This window comes from Phocoena phocoena, chromosome 1 (assembly GCF_963924675.1).
Source record: "Phocoena phocoena chromosome 1, mPhoPho1.1, whole genome shotgun sequence".
Lineage (NCBI taxonomy): Eukaryota > Metazoa > Chordata > Mammalia > Artiodactyla > Phocoenidae > Phocoena > Phocoena phocoena.
This window is the reverse complement of record NC_089219.1, coordinates 157,145,516-157,171,290: the sequence shown is the minus strand read 5'-3', so window position 1 is coordinate 157,171,290 and position 25,775 is coordinate 157,145,516. Positions and strand designations below refer to the sequence as shown.

The 25,775-nt window shown below is 35.2% G+C and overlaps 1 protein-coding gene across 1 annotated transcript in view; it reads right to left on the bottom strand.

Moving 5' to 3' along the window:
- Positions 1–2,920: 2,920 nt before the first annotated feature.
- KMO (kynurenine 3-monooxygenase) overlaps positions 2,921–25,775 on the bottom strand; it is a 61,499-nt gene continuing 38,644 nt past the window's right edge. The window contains 11 exon segments of the mRNA XM_065879563.1: positions 2,921–2,983; positions 2,986–3,123; positions 4,626–4,685; positions 4,776–4,877; positions 6,068–6,150; positions 8,340–8,397; positions 16,155–16,302; positions 17,864–17,985; positions 18,908–18,979; positions 21,805–21,970; positions 23,357–23,444. Coding sequence (XP_065735635.1) covers positions 2,921–2,983; positions 2,986–3,123; positions 4,626–4,685; positions 4,776–4,877; positions 6,068–6,150; positions 8,340–8,397; positions 16,155–16,302; positions 17,864–17,985; positions 18,908–18,979; positions 21,805–21,970; positions 23,357–23,444 — 1,100 coding nt within the window.

Sequence of the window (25,775 nt, the reverse complement as noted above, 5' to 3'; positions counted from 1 at the left end):
AACATTTTATGTTTAATAATAATAATTACAATCAAAGTTAATAATTTATTTAAAATTGTTACTGCACTATGCAGATTGTATCAATTATCTTTCCAAAACTCCATGGAATAGGCACTAATAGTATCTTATTTATGGATTATGAGATAGGTTCAGAGAAGTAAAAGAAGTTGTTTGCTTCAGGACGTGTTGGTGCTCGGATTTGAACCTGGTTTGCTGTTGTATATTTTCACCAACTGATTTGTAATCTTGATCCAAAAAAAAAAAAATCTTAACCTAATTAAAGGAACATTAGTGAGTACACCAAGCTGTAAACTCTACCAGGAAGGGCCTTGTCTGTCTCTGCTGCCCACAATATCCCCAGATTGTAGCACAAATTGCCTCACCTCATAGGGGCTCATTGAATATTTATGGAATGAATTAATGTTCAAAATCCCTTAAGGAAACACATCTAGCTGCCTGCATGGAAGATTCATGCAACTTGAATCTATGGCTATTATAAGGTATTGAAAGAGACCTATGTGGTAAAGTTAATAAGAATTATAATAAATAAAAGACGTTAAACTCCAGGCTTAAGTAGATCTGAGCATTACCACCTAACTCCACATCAGCTAACAAATAAAAAAGAACAACCCAAATTAAATTTACCTAATTTTCTTGAATGTCAATCCAAACTTTTACTTAATATTCAACTTTATTTCCTCCCTGCCCAGTTTCGAAGAGCCCTTTTGCAGCTCCTATGTTTCAGACTGCAGAGATGCCAGTGACCAGCTAAAGACCTACCAGCAGTTGGGAGTGAAATGCAAATCCAACTCATTGTGATGCCACAGAAAGATAGGGACAGACCAAAGAAAAAAGTGACTTTTATCTCTTCTTCCATCATTTTTGTCATCACTAATGATGAATCACTATCAGTTGATGGTGACAGAACCAGTGGGTCATAGGTCGATGTAATCCAAGTTTGTCCTTTATAGGAAAGAATAATGGTAATGAAAGATGGGGCTTTAAATCAGATACCACTTTTAGACTACCATTAAAAGAACTGTTTTGGAATCCCCATTCTATGTAATATCAACAGAACTTTTGTGGTCCAACAGGAAATCTGAATTGCTCTCTGGCCTCAAGGAGTAACTGAGCAAGACAAATTCTTTTAATTCAGCGGGTGCTCTGTATAATGAAAAACCACTTGCACAAGGTGGGCATCGGGCACCATCAACTTCTAACATATTAGAAGTTTTCACTTCAAATATATATTTTTAAAAGACTGTATTTTCCAAGGCACATAACATATTTCTCAAAAATACTTAGATCTTAAAATAACTTTGTCTCATATACTTGTGTGAAATAGCTAGAAAATCTTTAATTTTTTGTAGTGTTGGGTCCTATTCAGTGTCATGTCAAATGGTTGCTCAATCAAATTTATCAAAGAGACAATTCTTAGGATGAAAAAGAATTCCTTAACTTTATGTGAAACAAAAGACTATTGCTCTATGTATAATATGATAAAGAGGAGCTTCAGACCAATGTGCTACTGAGCAAGCTCTAGAAGATACCATTAAAAAGAAACAGAGGAAAGAAAATAGAATGTCAAGGTGGTCAAGGTTTATTGGTAATCATACATTAGCAGATGATGTACATGGTGAAGCTGATGTTAATAGGTGTCTCCATCTATTTCATTTCAAATATGAACATGGCAGGCTTAGCCCCTCCTTCTAGTAATTTCCCACAATTTTGCCAAGAATTCTATTGATAGATTTAGAAAAGGAGTTCCAGCAAAAACCAAACAAACTTACATTTGAAGAGGGATGAAAATAAGTGTAAAACTGTATTCACAAAATGTGAATATTAAATAAAAATATATAATCTTTATTGATCTTCAATCAATACACTGGATAAATAGTGGTCAGTGTTAGTGAAGAGACCATTTTTCCATGAGTCATTATTTAGTTTAAACATGGATTATTAGGACTCAAGAGTTTCCTTGACAATATAGGCAAGAAAGTGAATCATTTTATTTCCTAATTTTTATTTCTTACATGACTGTTCTACTAGTGTTGCATCTTCATAATTAATCACATTTGAAAGACTTCTAAATGATTCAGTTGGCCTATTGAAGAAGGAAGAAGCAAGAAAAAAGTTTCACTAAATGATCATTTAAACATCAAGTTTGTTGCTAGTTTTGCAGCATATAGTTCAAGAATGTTAGTAAATTGCTTCTGAAACGGAGTAAAATATGGCTTCATATTTCTATGAAAATTGTCTCCCCTTGTTTCCTTTCCACTCTTTTATGTATATAGATATTTAGTTTATAAATAAAGCTCTTCCTATCCTTCACTTAGTGTGGCTTTAATAGCCTTTTAAAAAAATCCTTAGAAGGTAATATTGCCTTTTGAAGACTGAGAAATAAAATCAATTCATTTTGAACTCTCTCGAAAGTCCCCCAATCCCTCATTTACACTTCTAGTTTTAGCAAGAAAATCTGAGCACTGTGCTTAGGTAAGTTCCATCCAGGTAATGAAAAGTGCAGTTAATATATTAGGCAAATTGCGACTTTTAGTCCCAGGTGTTAAGTCAACCCTATCATGACTTCTATTATGTCCTTTAAAGAAAAGGGTGATCAGTGACTTCATTGAGGTCTCTAGGGCCTTACTTTTTGAGGAGTGAAAGAGATCTTAGTCACTGCACTTTTATATTTAGAATGATCTGACCTAAGCATAGTGCTGTGGGGAAGCTGAGTTTTACTTAAAGTGGTGGGTTATTTTTTCAATAATTTCAGTGAGCTCACAGAGAAATTCTACATTGAATTTAACTATAAGCTGATAAATATCTTCTATTCGTGAATTAAATATGATGATGGAAACATGATTTTAATCCTGTTTTGGTTACAGAGAAATCTAATATTTGCTACTTCAGGATCTTTTTATCACTTGCTAATGACATTGGGAATTTGTTCTAGTGACTCCAGGGAGTTTACAGGGAGACATGCCCTGTGTTCTGGAAGTAAGTGACCCAGTCCCATGGTCTTCTCAAGTAGTCCAGGGGTCTCAGTGACTTGGAACGCATAAGTAGGTAAGTACCACTGACAGCTATCAGTGTTCCAAAGAAAAAGAGTCCTTTGTTTATCACCTGTAAAAAAGAGCAAGAACTTTCACTTTATTTGTGCAGTGATTAAAATCTTTCAAGTAGACTTCATTTTTAAATGACGTTTTATACAATTTCCTCTTTGTTCTTTAAACTGAAACAGTGATGTAATTGCATGACCACTAGGTGAAGTCCTGAAATATCTGGCAAGGTCAAGAATTTGGAGCTTCCTGCCTCCCTCTCTCCCTCCTCTCTCTCTTCCCAGAAACTCCTGAATCTATGTGTCTGTACAAAGAATTCTTAACAGTTAGCCTTTGTCCAGCCATAAAAAAAATTCACAGTTGAAAAAAAAAAGAACTGTTAACTCTGTCTTGAAAGAAGCCACAAATGATTCAGTCATTGCTCAGACCCTGCACAAAGTGTCCCTGAGAAGAGTGATGGGTTCATTGGCCTCTGTGACTTGGAAGACACACATTCAAAGACTTAAACATGCACCCTCACCACCTACAGTCTATCAACCGCACGAGCTGAGGCTCAGTCTAGTCTGGGTTGTGTGCACTCTCGTATCATCCTGGTCTCTTTCACTGCACTTATTGTCCTGCATTCTAACTGCCCGTCACTGTCTCTTTCCCCTTTGGACTTTTAGTTCCTTGAGGGCAGGGACCTTATTTTATTCACCTCTGTATGAATAAATCTTTATTCATTCCAATCTAGCCTCTAAATCTTTCTAAAATCCACACCTGAGACTATGAGCTGCCTTTGTCTTCCTGTTTCCCTCAAAATAATATTCAAGATGTTTCAGGTCCTACTTACTGTTGCAGCTCCACCTCTAGCCATTTTCACACATATGTGCTTCTTCCAGGTCCACTGAAATACTTGCCATTCCCATTCTGAATGTGTGAGAGGTTTCTTCAACCTCCGCACCCCCCTCCCTATGCCCATGTCCATTCCCCACCAGGGCAGTGTCTCTTCGCTGCAGATGTCCATTTCCCCCACTAGTCTCTGAGCTATGCAAAGGGTAGGGGCTGCTTTATGTTCATCACTATGCCCAGCTCAATGTTTACATACTATTTGTTTAGTGAGTGAAGTTGTAAAGTTTCCACAGTGGAAGATCAGGAATCTGAATCTCCATTTAATGGCATCTGTGAGTCAACTGCCCAAAATTAATGTGGAATAGCATCACACTGGAATTAGACTGTGTTTTATAAGTCATTTGCTCTGTCCAGTTTTGTAAATTAAACCCATAGGAGTATTGCATGAAGCAAAAGTCAATTGCTAAATAAAAGGTCGCATTGATAAAATAAAGTAGAAAGTTTAGAAATATTAGCATCAATTTCTTTTTTGAATTTCTTCTCCTCAGGGATTGCCTCTTTTTGTAATTTTGTTCATTAGGCATTCTGCCACCTGTGTATCCAGGACATTTTTTAATTTGAAAGGCAAACACCTAGTGTCTGTCACATTATTTCCATATTTGCCTGAGGTAAACATAACCATAACACTGTGAACCTCAACACATCAGATTAAAAATAAGTATAATCTGTTCCAACCTTTTTTTGCCAATGCCAGCGCAGCACTGCCTCATGGTATCTTATTCTGGAAAAGGTGACCTGTAAGAAAGTTTAAAAAGTATTCTTGTGTATTCTTTAACGGCTAAACAGAAGATTAAAATGAGGAAAAGTCTTAAATCCAGACCTTACCATGGTGTAAAGAGGGATAAAAGTAGATGGCATAATAGCATGAAGAAATCTCTCTATGTTCTTTTGGAAGAGGAACCACCTTGAGTTGACGTGTGCTCGCATCTGCAATAATGTAAGGAGTCTCAAAGAATACCTTGAACAAAGTACCTTTAATTGTTTTCTGCAACTTTATCCCTCTTTATTCCCATTCACCACAAAGCCAGACTGAAGGTAGTCAAATAAATTCTTATTTCCAATCCTTTTCAGTCAATGTCAGAGAACAATAACTTGAAAAGGTAGAGCAATTATGCAAAACCTGTTAGAGAACTCTATTTTGCATGGGGGCCAACTCTATTTCAGTAAGAGTCTGTTTGTATGGATCTGTGAGTAGTCTGTGAGCCCAAAGACTTGACTAATTTCTGTTACTTCCTGGTCAGTTTGGAACATTATTTATGGCAAGAAGAGATCTGTTTAAAACTAGGCCTGTCTTGATATACTCCATATTCAGGATAAACATTACATCGTAGTTGTCTTGTTTTCAAAGACAAGGCAAAATACATCAGTGAGACTTCCAGTATCTTATAGAACTTCCTTCACCACATATGAAACAATTCTGCTTGAGTTGAATTCTATTTTATTTCTTTCTGTCTTCAGGAGAGATGGAAAACAACTATACTCTTTTTAAAATTTTTATCTTGTAAATTTTTTCATTTGATTATTTAAAAACTATAACCACAACCATTTACTGTGAGCTTTTCATGTGACTGGCTTAAAATGGAATTGTGTTTTTCTTCTGAGTAGTAATCTACTGACTATGAATTTCTTTGGTATTACATATTTCTTTCAGTGCAAAAAACCCCAAAGGATATTCAGTGCTAATTTAAGTTTGCAGCTTATAATGTTAAGAATGGAAAGGTTATTTAATGTCTCTTAAATTTTCCAAATATGTTAACTCATATCAAAAATAATTTTTCATTAAAATAGCATATTAGTACCTCTACTAAATGTCTAAGCCTTGAGTCTATGAATTATCAGATATTGAAACCAGACATTTTGTCTTTTTTGTTACCTCCTAAATGTCCCTGAAATGTAGATGGAGGTGATGTGTGTGGGTCATTATCACTGTCTTTATAGTCAAAGTTCAGCTATGTTAAAGGAATGCTCTGTGTGTGTGTGTGTGTGCATGTTTTCTCTTGGCACCTATTCTTATGCAGCATGCATGAGACGGGGATCAAAGAAACATTAAAGCAAAGAATGTTTATTAGAATGTCAGTGCATGATCTCATTGAATAGAACCAAACATTCTCACTTGCCTCTATGTAATTGTACATGGATAGGTCTGAAATTGCATGGTCATCTGGAATTCTTAATCTTGAGAATTCAGGAAGGCACATACCTAGAAACCAAGTTAAATAATATATCTTTTCCAAAACAGTCTGTAAACAATGTGCTTGACTCTACACAGTTCAAATGAAATGGTGTATTCTCTATCAGTGGTCTCTACTAACCTTTTAAAACTCTGGACAACAAGACTGTATGACCAACAATCTATGAATACTGAGCAATAACACAGGGACATTTCCCATTACCTATGATTTAATAAAACTTATGATAAAGTTTTTATAATATATACTAGATTAGTGAATCATTATTTTTATTTCACACATGGAAAGCAGTTCATATAAATGACTGTAAATGACCCCAAATCCTTAGAATTTGCTTCTCTCCTTTTTGTTCTTCTTTGCTACACCATATACATTTGTTTCATTTTACCTAAGCCACCTTATTAGCTTAAACATACTCTGTTATTCTGTTATCTCCCAGAGGCAGGACTCATGTTATATTCATGTTTGAAAACTTAACCTGGTATATGGTAAACACTGAATAAATATTTGATAAATTAATAACTAACTAATATAACTTCACAGGGCCAAACAACTCTAGTTCTGAGGAAGCCATTTCTAAAGTCAGAGAACATGGGTGCAAGTCCCAGCTTCACCAGTTCTAGCTACTTGACTTTGGGCAAGTTACTTAACCATCTCTAAGCTTAAATTTCCTCAGTTGTAAAATAGGGACAAGAATAGTACCTATGCCCCATGTTTTTCATGAGATAATGTGATAAAAATCAGCAAGATACCTAACACATATTACATGTTCAGTGATGTTAGCTATTATTGTGATAATTTTTGTTCTATCTTCATTCTCTTGTAACTAAAACCAGTATTGACAGTATGTTCTGTTATATGAGCCCTCCATCTGTCTCCACCATTGTCATTACATGCTAACCAATCACACAAGGGCTAAGAAGGGAGGAAACAAAATACTTCTGGATCCTGAGCATCTGAGTGAGATAACTGGGAAAGAAAGGAAGAAAACCAGAAGAAATTTACCCTGGAATCTATAATCTCTTCAGATTCAGACAGCACAGTGTTCACTGACTCCCTATAACACTATAAAAAAAATCGTCACTGTGAACTTACTTTGTTCCAGGCTTTTTTTTTCTTGATGTATAGTTGATGTACAATATTATATGAGTTATGGGTGTACAACATAGTGATTCACAATTTTTAAAGGTTATACTCCATTTATAGTTATTATAAAATATTGGCTATATTCCCTGTGTTGTACAATATATCCTTGTAGCTTATTTATTTTATACCTCATAGTTTGTAACTCTTAATCCCCTTCCTCTATCTTGCCCCTCCCCCTACCCTTTTACCCACTGGCAACCACTAGTTTGTAATCTGTGGGTTAGGCTTTTTTTAAAAAAAGCTTTCCACAAATTATTGATTTAACCTTCACAACTCTCTGAAGTGGTATTATCCCCATTTTATTGATGGAAAAAATATCTGAGACTTTAAAAAGATAAAGTGACTTGTTCAAGGTCAAAGGGCTAATAAGTCAGCAAGTCAAGACTGGAATCTGGGTGTAGATTCAAAGCTGGTTCTTTAAGTCTACCCCTTACCTGAAACAGGTTTAAATTCAGAGGTGACCTTTGAGGACATGTAATGCTGAGAAGCAATAAAAGTTATCCAGTTCTCAGGCTATTATTTGCAATTTCTTTTACAGGTGAAAGTTATGTACGCTTAAATTAACTTACTTTCAGAATTATACATAAAGTTTAAAACTTCAATACTTGTAAAATTAATATATTTCTGGAATTAATTTTAATCAAAAGGCAAATGGAAGTATCAGATGCAAGCTTTGATAAGGCAAAAAGCAAGAAAATTCTGGAGCTTCTAAAAGTGTTTCTGAGGGCATGCTGTAGGGATTATAGGCATGGAGGTTAACTAGGCTGAGAGGGAGGGAAAGGAGTATATCTCTGCCAAACTTTGGTGCTCGGAACTTTTATCTTTGTATTGATCGATGCATAGACCTCCATGTAAAACTTAAAATAAACTATTTTTTCCTCTCTGGGTGTTCCTTGTCTGATATGGGCAACAACAGTGGCATAGACTGTTAATAGAAAAATTTATAATCCTGAACAGGAAATATGCATCATGGTTTGTAATCTTCCAGGATCAGAAATAGGTATACAATTAATCAGCAAGGCTAGTCTGTGCCCAGTTGAGAAATTTTACTTACTAAGGTCGTTATTGAATTTATCCATTAATTCATCAAATACCAAGCAGTCTTCAAATCCCTAAAACAAGAAAAAATAAACTGTAAATAATAAATACTTCTTAGCAATTTTGAATAGACTTTTCATTGGTGAGTATAATTCACAGGATGTTTACTCTCAACCAGCACATAACAGCTTAGCATTGAATTCTGATTAAAAAGAGAATTGACTGCATGTTTGATGGTTTTATCTTTGCCCGATTTACTCATATATATATAATTTAGAATATGATCAAAATTTTAAATTACTTGTAATTTTGACAAATCCATTGCTTCTTCAAGAAGCAAAAATAATTATATTGTTCTACCATGAGCATTAGAATAATATTTAAACTCTTCAGGGCTTTAAGATTCACATTTAGAGCAATTTAATGACAGGATAGAACTTTCATATTAACTTACTTTCTATAAGCCAAGATTAAAGCAAATTTCCAATCAACAAATCTACAAAATTAGTAAGGTACTATGCTAAATGAAGTAGGGAGAAGAAAAAAAAAGCTATGTTTCCCTGCATCCTAGGAATTCAAACTATAGTTTTAAGACAATATAAAAATATGTAAAGGTTAAGAAATAAAATATTTCTATATCAATTATACATATCATACCTGAAGCAAATAAATTTGTCAATTATATAGGCTGTTAATGCTATAGGAATTTAGAAATGAGAGATACCATATAGAGATGAGATAACACTCTTAAATTCTTTAATTAATTCATTTATTCCTGGAGAATTCCTATGAGATAGGTATATTAAAATCCGAATTTTACAGATAAGGAAGTAGAGATAAGTTAGTTGCATGAGAACATATTCTAATAAATCATGAAGCCAGACTTTGAACCAGGGAGTTCTAATTATCCACTATGCTAAAATTGATGTTTCCTTACTTTTTTAAAAATTTAAGTACAGTTGACTTACAATATTATATTTATTTCAGGTATACAACATAGTGATTTGATATTTTTATAGATTATACTCCATATAAAGGTATTATAAAATATAGACTATATATTCTGTGCTGTATATTACATCCTTGCATCTTATTTATTTTATGCCTCATAGTTTGTACCTCTTAATCCCCTTCCTCTATCTTGCCCCTCCCCCTACCCTTCTACCCACTGGTAACCACTAGTTTGTTCTCTATATCTGTGAGTCTGTTTCTGCTTTGTTATATTTGTTCATTTGCTTTATTTTTTAGATTCCACATATAAGTGAAAACGTACAGTATTTGTCTTTCTTTGTCTGACTTATTTCACTAACCATAATACCATCCAGGTCCATCCACGTTGTTGCAAATGGCAAAATTTTGTTCTTTTTTATGGTTGAGTAATATTCTGTTGTATATATATAGCACTTCTTTATCCATCCATTGTTAATGGACAGTTAGGTTGCTTCCATATCTTGGCTATTGTAAATAATGCTGATATGAACATGGGGTGTATATATCTTTTCAAATTAGCATTTTAATTTTCTTTGTATACATACCATGAGTGGAATTTCTGGACCATATGGTAGTTCTATTTTTAATTTTTTGAGGAACCTCCATACTGTTTTCCTTAGTGGCTGAACCAATTTACATTCCCAACACTACTAGAATTCCCTTTTCTCCACATCCTTGACAACACTTGTTCTTTGTTGTCTTTTTGATGATAGCCATTCTGACAACTATGAGATGATATCTCACGGTGGTTTTGATTTGTACTTCCTTGATGATTAGTGATGTTGAGCATCTTTTCATATGCCTGTTGGCCATCTGTATGTCTTCTTTGGAAAAATGCCTATTCAGGTCTTCTGCCCATTTTTTAAATTGGGTTGTTTGTTTTCTTGACATTGAGTTCCATGAGTTTTTATATATTTTTGATATTAACCCCTTATGAGACATTACATTTGCAAAGATCTCCCATTCAGTAGGTTGCCTTTTCCTTTTGTTGATGGTTTCCTACACTGTGCAAAACTTTTAAGTTTGATTAGGTTTCACTTGTTTGTTTTGCTTTTGTTTCTTTTGCTTGAGGAGACAGATCCAAAAAAGTATTACTAAGACCTATGTGAAAGCATTTCTTTTCTTCTAATAGTTTTATGGTTTCATATCCTACACTTAAATCTTTAATCCATTTTGAGTGTATTTTTGGGTATAATAGGAGAAAATATTCTAATTTCATTCTTTTACATGTAGCTGTCCAGTTTTCCCAATACCACTTATTGAAGAGACTGTCTTTTCCCCATTGTATATTTTTGCCTCCTTGGCTGTAGACTAACTGACCATATCTGCATGGGTTTATTTCTGGGTTTGGTGTTCCATTGACCTATGTGTCTGTTTTTGTGTCATTACCATACTGTTTTGATGATTATAACTTTGTAGCATAGTTTGAATTTAGGGTCCATGATACCTCCAGCTTTGTTCTCTTTTCTCAAGATTGCTTTGTCTACTGAGGGTCTTTTGTAGTTCCTTACAAATTTTAGGATTTTTTTCTAGTTCTGTGAAAACTGTCGTAAATATTTTGATAAGAATTGCATTAAGTTTGTAGATTGCTTTGGGTAGTATGGACATTTTAACAATATTAATTCTTCCAATCTATGAATACAGGATATCTTTCCATTTATTTTTATCATCTTTAATTATCTTTATCAATGTCTTATAGTTTTCAGAGTATAAGTCTTTCACCTCCTTGGTTAAATTTATTTTTATGTGTTTTATTATTTTTGGTGCAATTCTAATATTGTTTTCTTGCTTTCACTTTCTAATATTTCATTATTAGTTCATAGAAAAGCAACCGGTTTCTGTATATTAATCTTGCATCCTGCCACTTTACTGAATTCATTTATTAGTTCTAATATTTTTTTGGTGAAGACTTTAGGGTTTTCTATATATGTCATCAGCAAATAGTGACAGTTTTACTTCTTCCTTTCCAATTTGGATGGCTTTTACCTCTTTTACTTGTCTGATTGTTATGACTAGGACCTCCAGTACTATATTAAATAGAAATGATGAGAGTGGACATCCTTATCTTGTTCCTGATCTTAGAGAAAAAGCTTTCAGCTTTTCACTGCTGAGTATGATGTTATCTGTGGGTTTGTCATAAATGACCTTTATTATGTTGAGATATGTCCCCTCTGTACAAATTTTGTTCAGGGTTTTTATCAGAATGGATGTTGAATTTTGTCAAATGCCTTTTCTACATCTATTGAGATGGTCATGTGATTTTTATCTTTTGTTTTGATAATGTGATTTATCACACTGGTTGATTTGCAGATATTGAACCATACTTGTACTGCAGGGATTAATCCCAGTTTATCATAGTTTATGATTCTTTTAATTTATTGTTAAATTTATTTGCTAATATTTTGTTGAGAATTTTTATATCTATATTCATCAGAAAAATTGTCTGTAATATTCTTTTATTTTTTTGTAGTGTCTTTGTATATTTTAGTATCAGGGTAATGCTGAACTCAGAATGAATTTGGGAGTGTTCCCTCCTCTACAATTTTTGGAAAATGTTTGGTAGAATACATCTGGGAAGTTATTAGTCCTGGTTTTGTTTGTTGAGTGTTTTTGATTATTAACTTAGTTTCAATACTAATAATCAGTCAGTTCAGATAATCTATTTCCTCCTGATTCAGTCTTGGAAGATTGTATGTTTCTAGAAATCTATCTGTTTCTCTCAGGTTGTCCAGTTTGTTGGCATATTCATAGTATTCTCCTATGATTGTTTGTGTTTCTGTGATAATGGTTATATTTTCTCCTCTTTCATTTATTATTTTGTTTATTTGGATCCTCTCTCTTTTTTTCTTAGTGAGCCTGGGTAAAGGTTTATCTGTTTTTTGTTTATCTTTTTAAAAAACCAGCCCTTGATTTCATTGATCTTTTCTATTTTTTTTTTGAGGGGGTTCTCTATTTTATTTATTTCCACTCTGATCTTTATTATTTCCTTCCTTCTGCTGACTTTGGGCCTTGTTTTTTCTTCTTTTTCTAATTTCTTCAGATAAGATAGGTTGTTTACTTGAGACTTTTCTATTTTCTTGAGGTAGGCCTGAAATGCTATAAACTTCCCTTTTAAAACTGCTTTTGCCATCCTGTAAATAACAATTAAGTCCACCTGGTCTAATGTGTCATTTAAGGCAACTGTTTCCTTTTAGATTTTCTGTCTGGATGATTTATCCATTAAGGCAAGTGGAGTGTTAAAGTCCTCTACTATTATTGTATTACTGTCAATTTCTCCCTTTATGTCTGTCAATATTCACTTTATATATTTAAGTACTCCTATATTCGATGCATATATGTTTACAGTTTTTATATCCTCTTCCTGTATTGACCCCTTTATCATTATATAATGTCCTTCTTTTTCTTTTATTATAGACTTTGTTTTAAAATTTAATTTGTCTGATATGAGTATTGCTACCCAGCTTTCCTTTTGTTTCTATTTGCATGGAATATCTTTTTCCATCCCTTTACTTTCAATCTGTGTGTGTGTATTTAGCTCTGAAGTGAGTTTCTTGTAGGCAGCAGACAGATGGATCTTATTTTTTAATCCAATCAGCCACCCTATGTCTTTTGACTGGAGCATTTAATCCAATGACATTTAATGTGGTTATTAATAGGTATGTACTTATTGCCATTTTATTATTTTTTTTCTGGTAGTTCTTCTTTGTTCTTTTCTTTTTCTTTTAGTCTCTTCTTTTGTTGTTTGATGTTTTTCTTTAGTGTTATGTTTGTGTTCCTATCTTTCTAAATTTTGTGTATCTATTCTAGGTTTTTGATTTGTGGTTACCATGGAGTTCATATATGTTGACCTAAACTATACCTACTTGTTTTAAACTGATAGACATTTAAGTTCAAAAACATTCTAAAAGACCTACTTTTTTTACTCCTCCCCCATGGTTTGTGTTTTTTATGTCATATTTTACATTTTCAGGCCTATCCTTTAACTGTTTATTGTAATTATACTTGATTTTACAGTTTTTGTCTTTTAACCTTTGTTCTAGCTTATTTAAGTGGTTGATCCACAGCTCTTACCATATATTTGCCTTTACCAGTGGGATTTTTCCCTTCTTATTTTTCTTATTTCTTGTTACAGCCTTTTCTTTTTTACTTAAAGAAGACACTTTAACATTTCTTGTAAGGTCGATTTAGTAATGATGAACTCTTTTACTTTTTGCTTGTCTGGGAAACTATCTCTCCTTCAATTCTGAACAATAACCTTGCTGGGTAAAGTATTCTTAGTTGTAGGTTTTTTCCTTTCAGCACTTTAAACATATCATTCCATTCCCTTCTGGACTGCAAAGCTGCTGCTGAAAAATCAGCTAATATGATTGCCTATGGGCGTTCCCTTGTTTGTGATTCTTTGTTTTGTTCTTGCTGCCTTTAAAATTCTTTCTTTAATTTTGCCATTTTCATTGTCTTGGTGTGGGTATTTTGGGGTTCATCTTGTTTGGAACTCTTTTTGTTTCCTGTACCTGGATATCTGTTTCCTTCTTCAGGTTAGGGAAGTTTTCAGCCACAATTTCATCAAATACATTTTCTACCTCTTTCTCTCTCTTCTTATCCTGAGACCCCTATAATGTGAATGTTAGTATGTTTGATTGTCTCAGAGGTCTCATTTTTAAGAATTTGTTTTTCTTTTTGCTGTTCTGATTTTGTGATTTCCACTATTCCTTCTTTCAGATCACATATGCATTCTTCTATATCACCTAATCTGCTGTTGAATCCCCCTAGTGTATTTTTCATTTCAGTTATTATATTCTTTAGCTCTGATTGGTTTTTTCTCATATTTTCTAAATCTCTGTTGAAGTTTTCAGTGAGTGCTTTCATTCTACTCCCAAGTTTGGTGAGCATCTTTATGACCATCGCTTCTAACCCTTTATTAGTTTAATTATTTATCTCTATTTCATTAGGGTATTTTTCAAGGGTTTTACTTTGTTCTTTTGTTTGAAACATATTCCTCCATTTTCTCATTTTGTTTAACTTTCTATGTTTGTCTCTATGAAATTATGTGAAAGTTACCTGTCCTGGTCTTGAAGGCATGTCTTATGATATCCTATTCAGTCTGCATGTGCTCACTGGCTTTGGTGGGAGAGCTGCATCTGAAGTGAGCATGGGCCACACTTTCCTCTAGGGTATGCTGGCAGCCACCACTTTGGTGGGAAATAGGGCTGGATTCAGAGGGGCTAGAGCCAGATCCAGGTGCAGCCAGGGCTTCTCCTAGACTCAGTGGCAATCACTGCCCTATGGGGTAGGGTTTGAGGCTCCCAGGGCCTGGAGTAGAAGCCCCGAGGGTGGTGGGTTTCTGCTGAGTGTGATGACAATCTCTGCCTTGGTTGGGGGCATGGCCAGGTTCCTGAGGGCTTGGAGCCACACTTCTAAACTGGTTCTGCTTTTTCCCCAGGTGTACACACCTTGGTTAGAGGCAGGGTGGAGGCTGGAGGGGCTGGAGCCACACTGCTGAGCTGGTTGCATTTCTTCCCTGGTGTGTGCATGCTCATTAGCAATAGCAGCCTCCACCTTAGTGGGGAACAGCGTCAGAGTAGGAGGTGCTGGAGCAGGAGCCCAGTGCATGTTGTGGGGTACACTGGGGAAGCCCTGGCAGGCCATCCAGAGCAACCAGCACTTGTCAGTCTGCTGCCTCCATGATGGGATTGGGAGCAAGCAAGTCTGTGTACATGCTCTTCAGGAGCAGAGTATCAGTTTCTTACTGCCCCCTAGTAAGCCACAGCTAAGGAGTCTCATTTTCCTGGCCTTGAACCCCAGACCTGGGGTGTCTAATATGTGGCTCAAACTCCTTGCTCCCCAGGGAGGATCCCCAAATCTGTGATAGCCCCCTCCTCTTCTGGGTCACACACTAGGGGTGTGTGTCTTGACTAGATCAATTCTCCTCCCCTCCTACCAGACTCCATGTGGTTCTTTCTTTACAGCCTTGGTTGTAGAAGAGCTATTCTGCTAGTCTTCAGGTTGTTCACAGTGAGTTTCTCTATGTGTAGCTGTAGTTTTGATGTGTTCGTGGGAGGAGGGGAACTCAGGGTCCTCCCACTCTGCCAACTTGATCCCACCTCTCTTGTTATGTTTTTGTAAAACAAAATGTTTTTGACTACTTTGCTCAAAATATAATTGATTAGATTCATAAGCTCTTTATTCTTGGACTATATCCCATTCACCAAAACAATATAAGACTATGGTTATAAAACTATTAGTAATCAAACACACATGCACATAAAATAATTGTTTGTCTAGACAATTATTTTAGAATTCCTTAAAATTAATGTTCAATATTTGAACACTATTCATTTTCTGAAATATTTTTTAGCCAGAATGGTAAAATTTCCATGAAAGCAGCTAGTATTCAACATCTAGTCTGTTTCATCATTTTATTTAACTCTATCAATTGTGTTTTCTTTTCTTTTGGAATGAAAAAGCAGAGGGAAAAAAAAGATAATTTGGGATATTTTTCTTTTCTGATACTAACATTATAATCTCTAGAAAAAATACACTTTAAAAGTTAAGTCTTGAATTGCTGATAGTCAAGTTTCCAAATTTCAAGTCATCAATACATTTTCTAACTGAACAGAAAACTATCTTATGCTTTTTTATACACTAAATTACTGCATCAAGTAATCCAAGAGTTGACTATATTTAGAGATCAATCTAGTTAAATAGCTGGTATGGTTTTTGAGTTGACTGTTTTCTCAGAGATTATGTGAGGATAGTTTTAAGCATATTTTTTATTTAAGACTTTTTAGTTGAGACTGACCCAGAGAAATTTAAGGGACTTACCTATGGAAAAAGAACTTACCGCATTCATTCCCTGCCCAAAAAAGGGCACTATGGCATGAGCTGCATCTCCCATCAACACACAGTGTGATTTAAAGTGAAAAGAAGAGCACTTAACGGATATCATGGGCTGGGCGGGCAACAGAAAGAAATCTTGTGCCAGGGTTTGCCTTTAGAGGAAAACAATAAAAATGTAAAAATGTTAAGCTGGGTATTAAATATTGTGTAATTCTTTCAGATTTACTGGCTTTGCTAACATAATACTTCATTGAAAAGTACGTGAGAATGCCAGGAAGAAAACAGGAGAGGGAGAACTGAAGTTTCTTCTAGTTCCCAAATTCCACTGTTCTATTTATATTCTTAATTTGCAACAGTTTTAATCACATCCAAAAGGAACAAGTTTAGCTGCATTTGAATAACTTGAAATATGTCTGTGTTATATGTCATGAAAATTTTATTATCAAGCACACAGATCACACAATTTTCAACTACGTTGGAATGTTTTAGGTTTCCTTGGAGAAACTTGAGATGCAGTTGTGCATTTGATTAGCACACAACAAACCAAAATTAAGTTAATGTGAATCCATGTGTATTTGGAAATGAACAACTGTAATCAAGCTAGTATCTGTTCAAGCATCTACAGAGGTTTTGTGGAAGCTATAGGTAGAGAAGTAGTACATACATTAGAGGATCTTAAATCTAGTTGGAGAGGCAAGAAAGAGCCACAGAACAAGTTCTGAAGTAGCTAAGGGCTAAATTTTGGTGTGCAGAGATTTCCCTTCAAAGTCAGAGAAGGAGAAGCCAACACAGGCAATTGAATTTTTCTGCAGGAAAGGATGAGAACTGACAATTTTTAATAGATCTGCTATGGGTGGGCAGTGGGCTATCCCTTTTACATAATTAGCTCATTCAATTTTCAAAATAGCCCTAAAAGTTAGGTAACCTGATGTCTATTTTAATGATAAAAAATCTGAGATTCAGGGAAGTCAGGGACAAGAGCAGTATTCAAATCTTGCTCTTTCTGCAGTATTGTGCTGCCTCCATGAAGACATCGCTGGAGATAGAAAGTGAGCTGGATTCCAGGACGGAGTGACAGTGGGAGAGAGGCACTGAGTGAGACCAAATGACAAGGTCCATATGAAGGGGAAGTTGATATGGGCCAGAGGAGCTGAGACTGATAATCCAGACAGCTAATACAATTAGCTATCAATTTGGGGGAACTTTATATGTGCCTGGCCCTGTGCTGAATGATTTATAGGCATGATCCCATTTACTCCTCACAACAACCCTTTGGTGCAGGTATTACTATTATCACCATTTTACTGTGAGGGGCGTGAGACATAGGAAAGCTTATACAGCTAGCAACTGGTGGACTTGAGACTTGAGGTTGCAAGCTATTTCTGCCTTGATATAGATTTGTGTTCCCACCAGCAGAAGGAAGCACAGACAAGCCCTAAGGGGCCTGAGCGCCTGCTCAGGGTACATAGAAGGTCCAGGGACATTGGTGATTTGTCTTTCCCAGGGAAACTGGCCTGGCCTGGATTTTTTCAGAATTCCTGTTCACAGCACAAGATCCTCTTGGACTTTTGCTGTAATCTAGGCTTCCTGTCTAGGTCACTGCATGATGGTCATGTTTAACAAAAACGGAAATAAGTGCATTAGCCTTTATTTGAACTTTGAATAACTCAAACCAGTGGGGCAAAAGGCACCATTGCACATCTTGAGACTTACTTTCCAATTAGAGGGATAGAATCCGGAAAGTACTTCTGGAAGAAATTCAGCACATCACTACTAGTTTGCAGTTTTTCAAACTCTTCAAAGGGCATGAACAAAGTACACGTGAAAGATTTGTTCTGTAAGAAGAAGAGGAACAGTGTGAGAGAGATCAGGGGGCCAGGCAATGCTGGCACTAAGGCAGACCCCTAAATCACAGACTGCTTGCTGTGGCTCAGGGGCCTCTGGGAAGAATGTCCAAGCAGACAGGAAAGGCAGCCTCTCTTTCTTCCCTCACTCCCAAGGAAAAGCTCCGTCAAGTCCCAAGGTGCTCCCCAGCTTCTTGGTTATCAGGAGAATTTTATACTGTAAACTCAAGATATTTTCACCAAGCAAACATTACACTTCTTAGATTATTAATAGGTTGGTTGGATTTGATTTCTCGTCTTTTTTTTTCTTTATTGTTGTTCCATTTAAGATGTCATGATATTAAGGCATTAGACCCTAGGACTGTTAATAAGTGAAGAAAAAAAAAAGAAAGTAAAAGACCAACCAGAGAAATATCAATAGGTATACCTGTGTATATTATCTATATAGATAATATAGATAATAATAACTATATATGTATATATTATATATTAACATAGCAAAAAAAGTTTCTTTCTAATGAAAGAACAGCCATGCTCTTTTGAGATAATGTATATTCCAATGTTGTCCTACAGATATTAAGGATGAAAAATACTTCCTAATATATAACCTAAATCTCTTTGGCTTTATTTCGGGACCATTTCTTCCTGTGCTGTCTTGGGGAAGATGGCAGTCAGGTACCACCACACATAAACCCCCATTAGTCATTCATATATGTTAAATATCCTCTCCAAAGTAAATAGTTTGGATTCCTTCAGGTTTTTCCTCAGTATCCCCAGAGTTTCAGATATAATCACTAAATAGACTAAGCAATGATGAAGTTGATTACATTCATGCATACAGAGTATAAAAGTAAGTAACAAAAAACATTAATTATATATGCAAAATGACAGTTGATAAGAAATTTTACACTACCATGTTAGGAAGTGCAATCATCATAAAGGTATCTCTAGGCCAAATATGTAGATAATTAGGTTCCATGGCATACTGCAGGGAAAAAAGGTATATATAATTAGTGTATTAATGTAGCACATCTGCATTAACAAATTAAATACGATGATTCTGTTTATGTTATAATTGTTTCCACAGCAATTTAAATCGATGTCATATGCATGGTGATGTGCACATCCATTGCTACGTAAAGCAGAAGTTTTCTTAGAAAAGACTTTGTGTTCTGTCTTTATAAACTCAGGCTTAGGTGAGTTTTTGATACCATGTATAATTGAAGATTTGAGAACATGCTATAAGATTCATTTTCTCTCTCTCCTCTGTTTCCATGGACACACGCGCATATATACACATACACAAATATGTATACATACATATATAAAATATATATTATATACACACATAAGCTGTGGATGTGTGTATATATGTGTAATGTTTTTCTACTTTATTTTTTACCTTATTTGGGTACTTATTTGTATAAACAGAAAGATCCTAAGTTTAAATTTCATGGACAAAACAAAATTTTACAAACAAGCCTCTTATTGCTTGTTTACTACAACATAAATAATAGAGAGAAATGCTCCCTCTTTAGCAAAGCCACTACAGGGCAATAGCTGCCTGAGTAGGTATGTATGGCTTGGGCACATGAATTGACCCAAAGACCCAAGTGACCCAAACCACTGAGGTTCCCAGGGGTATTACATATATAAGTATATGCCATCCGTTTCCCAACTATTTTAAGTTTGTATTATTTTCTATAAATGTTTAGAGAGCACCTACCATGTATATGTCTTATGGTAGTAAAAAGATGACAGAAAGTACATCTTAGTCTCCTAGCTAACATTTTCACACTTTTTTATAGCTATTTGTGTCTTAGGAGATGAGACTGCTTCTTCCCGGCTTTTTTATCCCCAGAGCCACAAAGAAAGCCCAATACACAGACAAAGAGATGAATAAGTGAATAACACTTTGACACCAAAGATCTCACAAAGCAGTTGAATAGGCAAGATATATACATATGAAAAGCTCCCAAAAACTTATCTTTAACAACAACTCAAGTGGTAGACAAAATGATTTGGTGCCTAGGTAGAAGTTTAGGAAAGAAAAACTGGAAAGGTAAGAGGATTGTGGGTCTGGGATGGCTGAAACAAGGGACTGGTAGATTAGATAGCGGTGAAGGACAGTGGCTGCTGGTGAGGGTGAGCACACTGAGCAACGTGGAGGGGGCACAAATGAGCATGGTGCCTTACTGGTAATAGGACACCAGCCTGGATGAGGTGAGCCTCCTTGCTTCCCTCTTGCTATCTTTTGACCTATTCTACATGGTGTCGATAAAGCAAATATGATACCAAAAACATTTTGATATTCATACATATCTGATGACCCTAGAAAACAACTCTTTAAATTTTCAGGTTCTTTATTCCAAGTCACGCTCTCAATAGATATCCTTATGCAACAGCGGTCCCAAGGTCAGATTTGTCATAATTCCCATGGGTCTTCTTACTACAAGTCCCTCCACACATAAAGTCTAAGCGAGACAGTTTGCTTGCTGTGCAAAAACAGCTTTAAGATAAGCTCCCACATAATTCCCAAAAGCACTCCCTTAATATTCACCCAACTCTGTCACTCATCCAATCTCTCCCTCCTACTCCACCTGTCAGAGACGGAGTGAAAATGTCTGCTACATTAGAAAAAGAAAAAAGGAAGGAAGAAAAGGAAAAAGAAAAGAAAGGAAGGAAGAAAGAAAGAAGTGGAGAAAAAGTTTCATAGAATTGTTTTCAGGCCATGTCAAAATATTCCCATGTCTGGTCACATTACTATGTCAAAACAGCATTTCTTAAAAGAGTAAAAACTTTCTATAAACCACCAATCATTACTATTAAATAGGAACACCTTGTAAATAAATGGCTATCTTAAATCTACATTAGTAGGCATGATCTCACTCAAACTGGGGACAATTTTTCAACAAAATCCTATAATCCAGAATTATCAGATCCTGGGCCATTAGAATATGACCCACCTGAAGACCATAAAATATCATTGAAGAATTAGTAAATCCATGTTTAACCAGGAGGAAGAAATAGAAAGACAACGAAATGTTAAAATATGGATTTAACTGGCTGAGAGTTTAGTATATAAGTGGTATATAATACCACTATCCCAAACTGACAAACTATTTCATAGATGTCTGAATTTCAAATAGTATAGATTAAATCAGTACCTTAAAAATATATGTTTTATATGCAAATCAAGTATTTAACTAATGCTGTTTACTTTTCATTACTGATAAGCCAAGATCCTCATTGCTTCTGTTGGTGTTTTAATTTTCCTTATTAAATTCCTACATTTATTTGCTTATGACAATACACAATATACATACTACATATTTCCCTCCGGCCACATATGGTTTAACGTGGGAAGCAGGGAATGAGAAACATGCAATGCAAATCTCTTTGAAACAACTTGCTGTTCACTTTATTTAATAACTTTTGCATTTAATCATGAGTATAAGAACTCTGGATTGTCAGTATACATAGTTGATTCCCAACCCAATTTTTTTCTCCCAAGAGATAATAGAAAAATGATATTATTTTGTAAGACAAATCCCCTGTGTGTTTCCAATAAGGCAGTTGTAATTCCTCTCCTTCCTTCCATTCAAGAAAACATATCAAAAGGTAAGGGAGTGAGAGTGATATTATTAAAGAGATACCTGTACATCCAATTTATTATTAATTACAAAATACTTGTGGCCTTGATCAAGATATGCTATGAGAACAACTGCACTAGAATATGCTTCTATACTAATATGGGGCAGGGGGAGGAGGAGAGTTGTAGAAAGAAGAAAAGAAAGGGAAAGGACTTACATCCCCATTCTTAGGTGGAATATTCAATTCCATGAACCCATGAGGAATGTATTGTTGACTGTAATCAAAGCGGGGTTTCTTCATGAGGTGAGTTCTGACAGTGGAATAGGCTCCATCACATCCTACAATGAGGTCACAGGTGACATCTTTGGCAACGTTCTCATGTCTGAAAAGTAAAATAAATCATCAAAAAAAAAAAAAGCCTAGTGGTGAAAATGATGAAGTACCTCTATTGGGTATAAAAAGTAGTGACTTAATGGGGCCACTACTCACTTTTACCTATCTGATTTAGAGCTTTGAGTAGATAGCTATAAAATGAAGATAACAATTGTCCCAGTCATGGGTTTGCTTATGAGAATGAGGATAACACAAAACCATACTGATTAATAAAGACATGCTAGGCCACAGAAGCATGACTAAGAGTTGAGTTCCCTGCATGAAGGAAGAGAAACTTGAAAAGAAAGAAAAGTGTTTCAAATGGAGGGAATGTATGAACAACCACAGGATGTGACCAGAATCTTCTAGGAGCAACACATTTGTCTTGAACAGAGGGGATCAGAAGATGGATTTAAGAAAAGAATACAATTGGGAAGGGAGGAGAAGAGAATGAATGTTAAGACAAAAGGTTTAAATACATTATTCTGGCAAATGGGAGAAAACAATTTTTTTCCATTGGGGAGATGGTGTATAAAGAGTGGTAATTTAAGATAACTTACTTAGGAGTGGAAACATTGCAGTGGAGCCAGAGTGCAGATGGGAAAGAAATGGGGACAAGGTGACTGTAGTAGCCTGCATGTGTGGGGATGAGAGCCCAAGGATTGTGGCACTCAGGAAGAAGGAAGACATAGGCTCTGAGGCAAACAGAAAGTATGAATGATTGGTACATGTTTATAGGTCTAGTGGGAGAAAATATGGAAAGGGCTACATCAAGGATGATTTTAATTATTTGGGTAATAGTACTAGGGAAGTCAGGAATGGGAGATGCTTGGTGACAAATAGAGGATCAAGGTTTTAGATGTGTTTGAGATTATGGCAAGTAGTTGTGAAGGTGTTTAATGGGAAATTAATATTGATTAAGATTGAAATAAGGATTGAGAATGAAGAAAAAGCCCTGGCCTGGAGATGTTAATCATAGAAATGTGAATTTACAAGTAGTTGTTGAATGAACTGTGAATCTCCCACGAGTGGGATGTGAGGTTTAGAACTCTAGAGGAAATGGAGTCGGCCAAGGGGAGGCAGACAAATAGTATTCAGAAAGAGGCGAGGAGAAACAGGGCAGCGGAGGGTCATCTGTTTCAAGGGAGGAGAGTGTTTGAAGCAGAGTATGGCTACTAGTGTAGTAGTGTAGAATCAGGAAGAATCACCGGTGCTAGTATTCAGAAGGCATCTAAGACCTATTTTCAATATAAAATTACTTGATTCTAGAAACTGTTTGAATTACCCTGTTAGTAATCATTTAATTCTTTCAAAAGAGCCAGAGAACAAAGTTTACAGGTACAATTCTCCATGTCAACCCTTCACCTCTGAAGTCAAAAGGCTAACTGGTGATTACCCAAGCACTGTGATCATTCCTTCTTCAGGATTACATTTCAACAGCCTGTGGCCAAAGTGCACCTTTGCATTGGGATATTTCTCAACAGCTGAGGAAACAAAGAAAGACAACTAATAGAAATGAAATTCCAATTCTTATTTCACTTAATCAAATTGAAATATTAATCATTTTCTGAGAACAGTGTGATAGAGATACTTATTCTTACCAATGTAAAAACGAGTTAGTTAAAAGGTAATTTGACAACTATTTGGCAAATGTTCCAGGATAATTTGGTAGCAAAAGAGATAAATAAAAATCAACTATCCTCATCTCAAAAAAAAAAAAACTAATTCCATTATGCAAATTCTTATATCACTGTAATTGTTGGTACCCTAGGAAAGAAGCTGTCATCACATATTTTAAAAGTTTTCCCCAATTTAAGGCTTAATTTGTGATCGGAAATATTCAATCAAACTTCCTTTTTCATACTATGTCTGACTTTATATTTCTTTTTAGCAAGTCCTCTAGACTTCTAGCTCAATTTGTCATAAATATAGATTATTGATACTAATTCTTTTTGTAATCAAACACTGCAACAGTTAGGGGAAAATGAGTAAGAAGATTTGAAACTTAATAAGTAGAATCAAATTATTTTAGTGCTTTCTTTGCCTGCTAACAATCTATAGTGTATTTCGTTTTCTGAATTATTAAGTATGTTCTTATCATAGTAGTAAATTTATTTTTGTTCCTATTAATTCTCATGGGCAGGAGATCTATAATTAGTGGTTATTTATTATTCTTAAAGCGACAAATCAGAATGCAGATGTTAGAGCTGGAATAGACCTCAGAGATGATTTATTTCAAAACTCTTCATCTTATAAATGGAATAAACAAGATCCTGGAGGGAAAGACAATTTGCCTGAGGTCATACAAAGTTAAAAAAATTAGGAAAAATAATCCAGAGGTCTGACTTCTGTACTTATCTCTCCTTTTCATCTCAGGTTTTGTCTTTTTTTTTGTTCTGCTTTGCTTGAGTTTGATTTGGGATCTGAAGACTTTAAGATTCTTGGACATGAGATTAGAAGCTTTAGAATATTGAAATCTGAGATAAGCCTAAGACTGATCTATGTTTAAGAAACCTTTTGACAAATAACTTGGAGAAGTCAGAGTTTACCTGAACCACTCTGGGTGTCTTTTATTAATACAAACACAAAATGTGTTGGTGGAATCAACCTTTTTGTAAATTAAATTTTATTTTATTTTCAAATTAGATGTATAGTAATACATCCCAAAGAATTTTCCATGGAATACTAGTCCTGTGATATGCTCCCCAAAATAGTTGTTCTGTGGTCAGTCATTAGAGAAATGCTCATACTTTGACCCTCCTGGCTGTGCTGTCCTGGTCCCCAGATACATGTGGCTCTAGAGTGCTTGAAATGCAGCTGGTCTGAATGGAGATGTGATGTACCCACTGGGTTTTGACAACTTAGTACCAAAAAATGAAAAGAATAAAATGTCTCATGAGTAGGTTTCTTACATTGATTGTACATTGAAATGACAATATTTTGGATATATTAGGTTAAATATACATTAAAATTAATTTCACCTTTTTCTTTTTAGGTTTTCTAATGTGGTTAATATAAAGTTTTAAATTATACATGTGGCTGGCATTTGTGGTCACATCTTAGACAGCATTGCTCTAGAAAATCCACACTGCAGACTAGTAGAATAAAGGCCCTGAGAAGTACTGTAAGAAAAGACTTAAAACTAAGTTGATGCAGGGTTTATCAAATTTACCTGACCACATATACTTTTTCTGTTTGTTTTACTTAACAATTATTAATAGCCCACCAAATAGTAAACTATGAAACAATCCTACATGAAAAGCTGATTCAGGGAAATGATTTAGTTACAGTACTTTCAGAGGTGAGCCTCTTCTATTAGAAGGAATGAGCATTTATCTGTGGAATGGGTGGCTCACACATCTGATGCCATGTAAAGGAATAAGAGCTGTGTAAAAGAACTTTATATGTCAAACAAACTTCAGGAGTCAAGAGACTCAGCATTCTTTTTATCAACGTATTTATGTCATTTATGAAATTGCATGCTGTGCAGTGCACCCCTAATGAAAAACAGGTGAGCATGCAAGATTGGAGCTCCTTATTATTAGCAGGTGTTTCATATATTATATATAATACTGGAGGCAGTGACTGTAATAGTTAAAAGCATGGACTTTGGAATAGACAAACTCAAGTTCATATCCAGATTCTACTACTTATTAGCAGTGTAATCTGCTGCTCTGTGGAGCTCTCCAAGCCTCCTTTACCATCTATAAAACTGAGGTAAAAATAATTCCCACTTCACAGAGTTGTTTGGAGGGTTTTACAAATTGATGCAATATAAAGCAGTTAACATAGTGCCTGGTGCATCAGTGAATCTT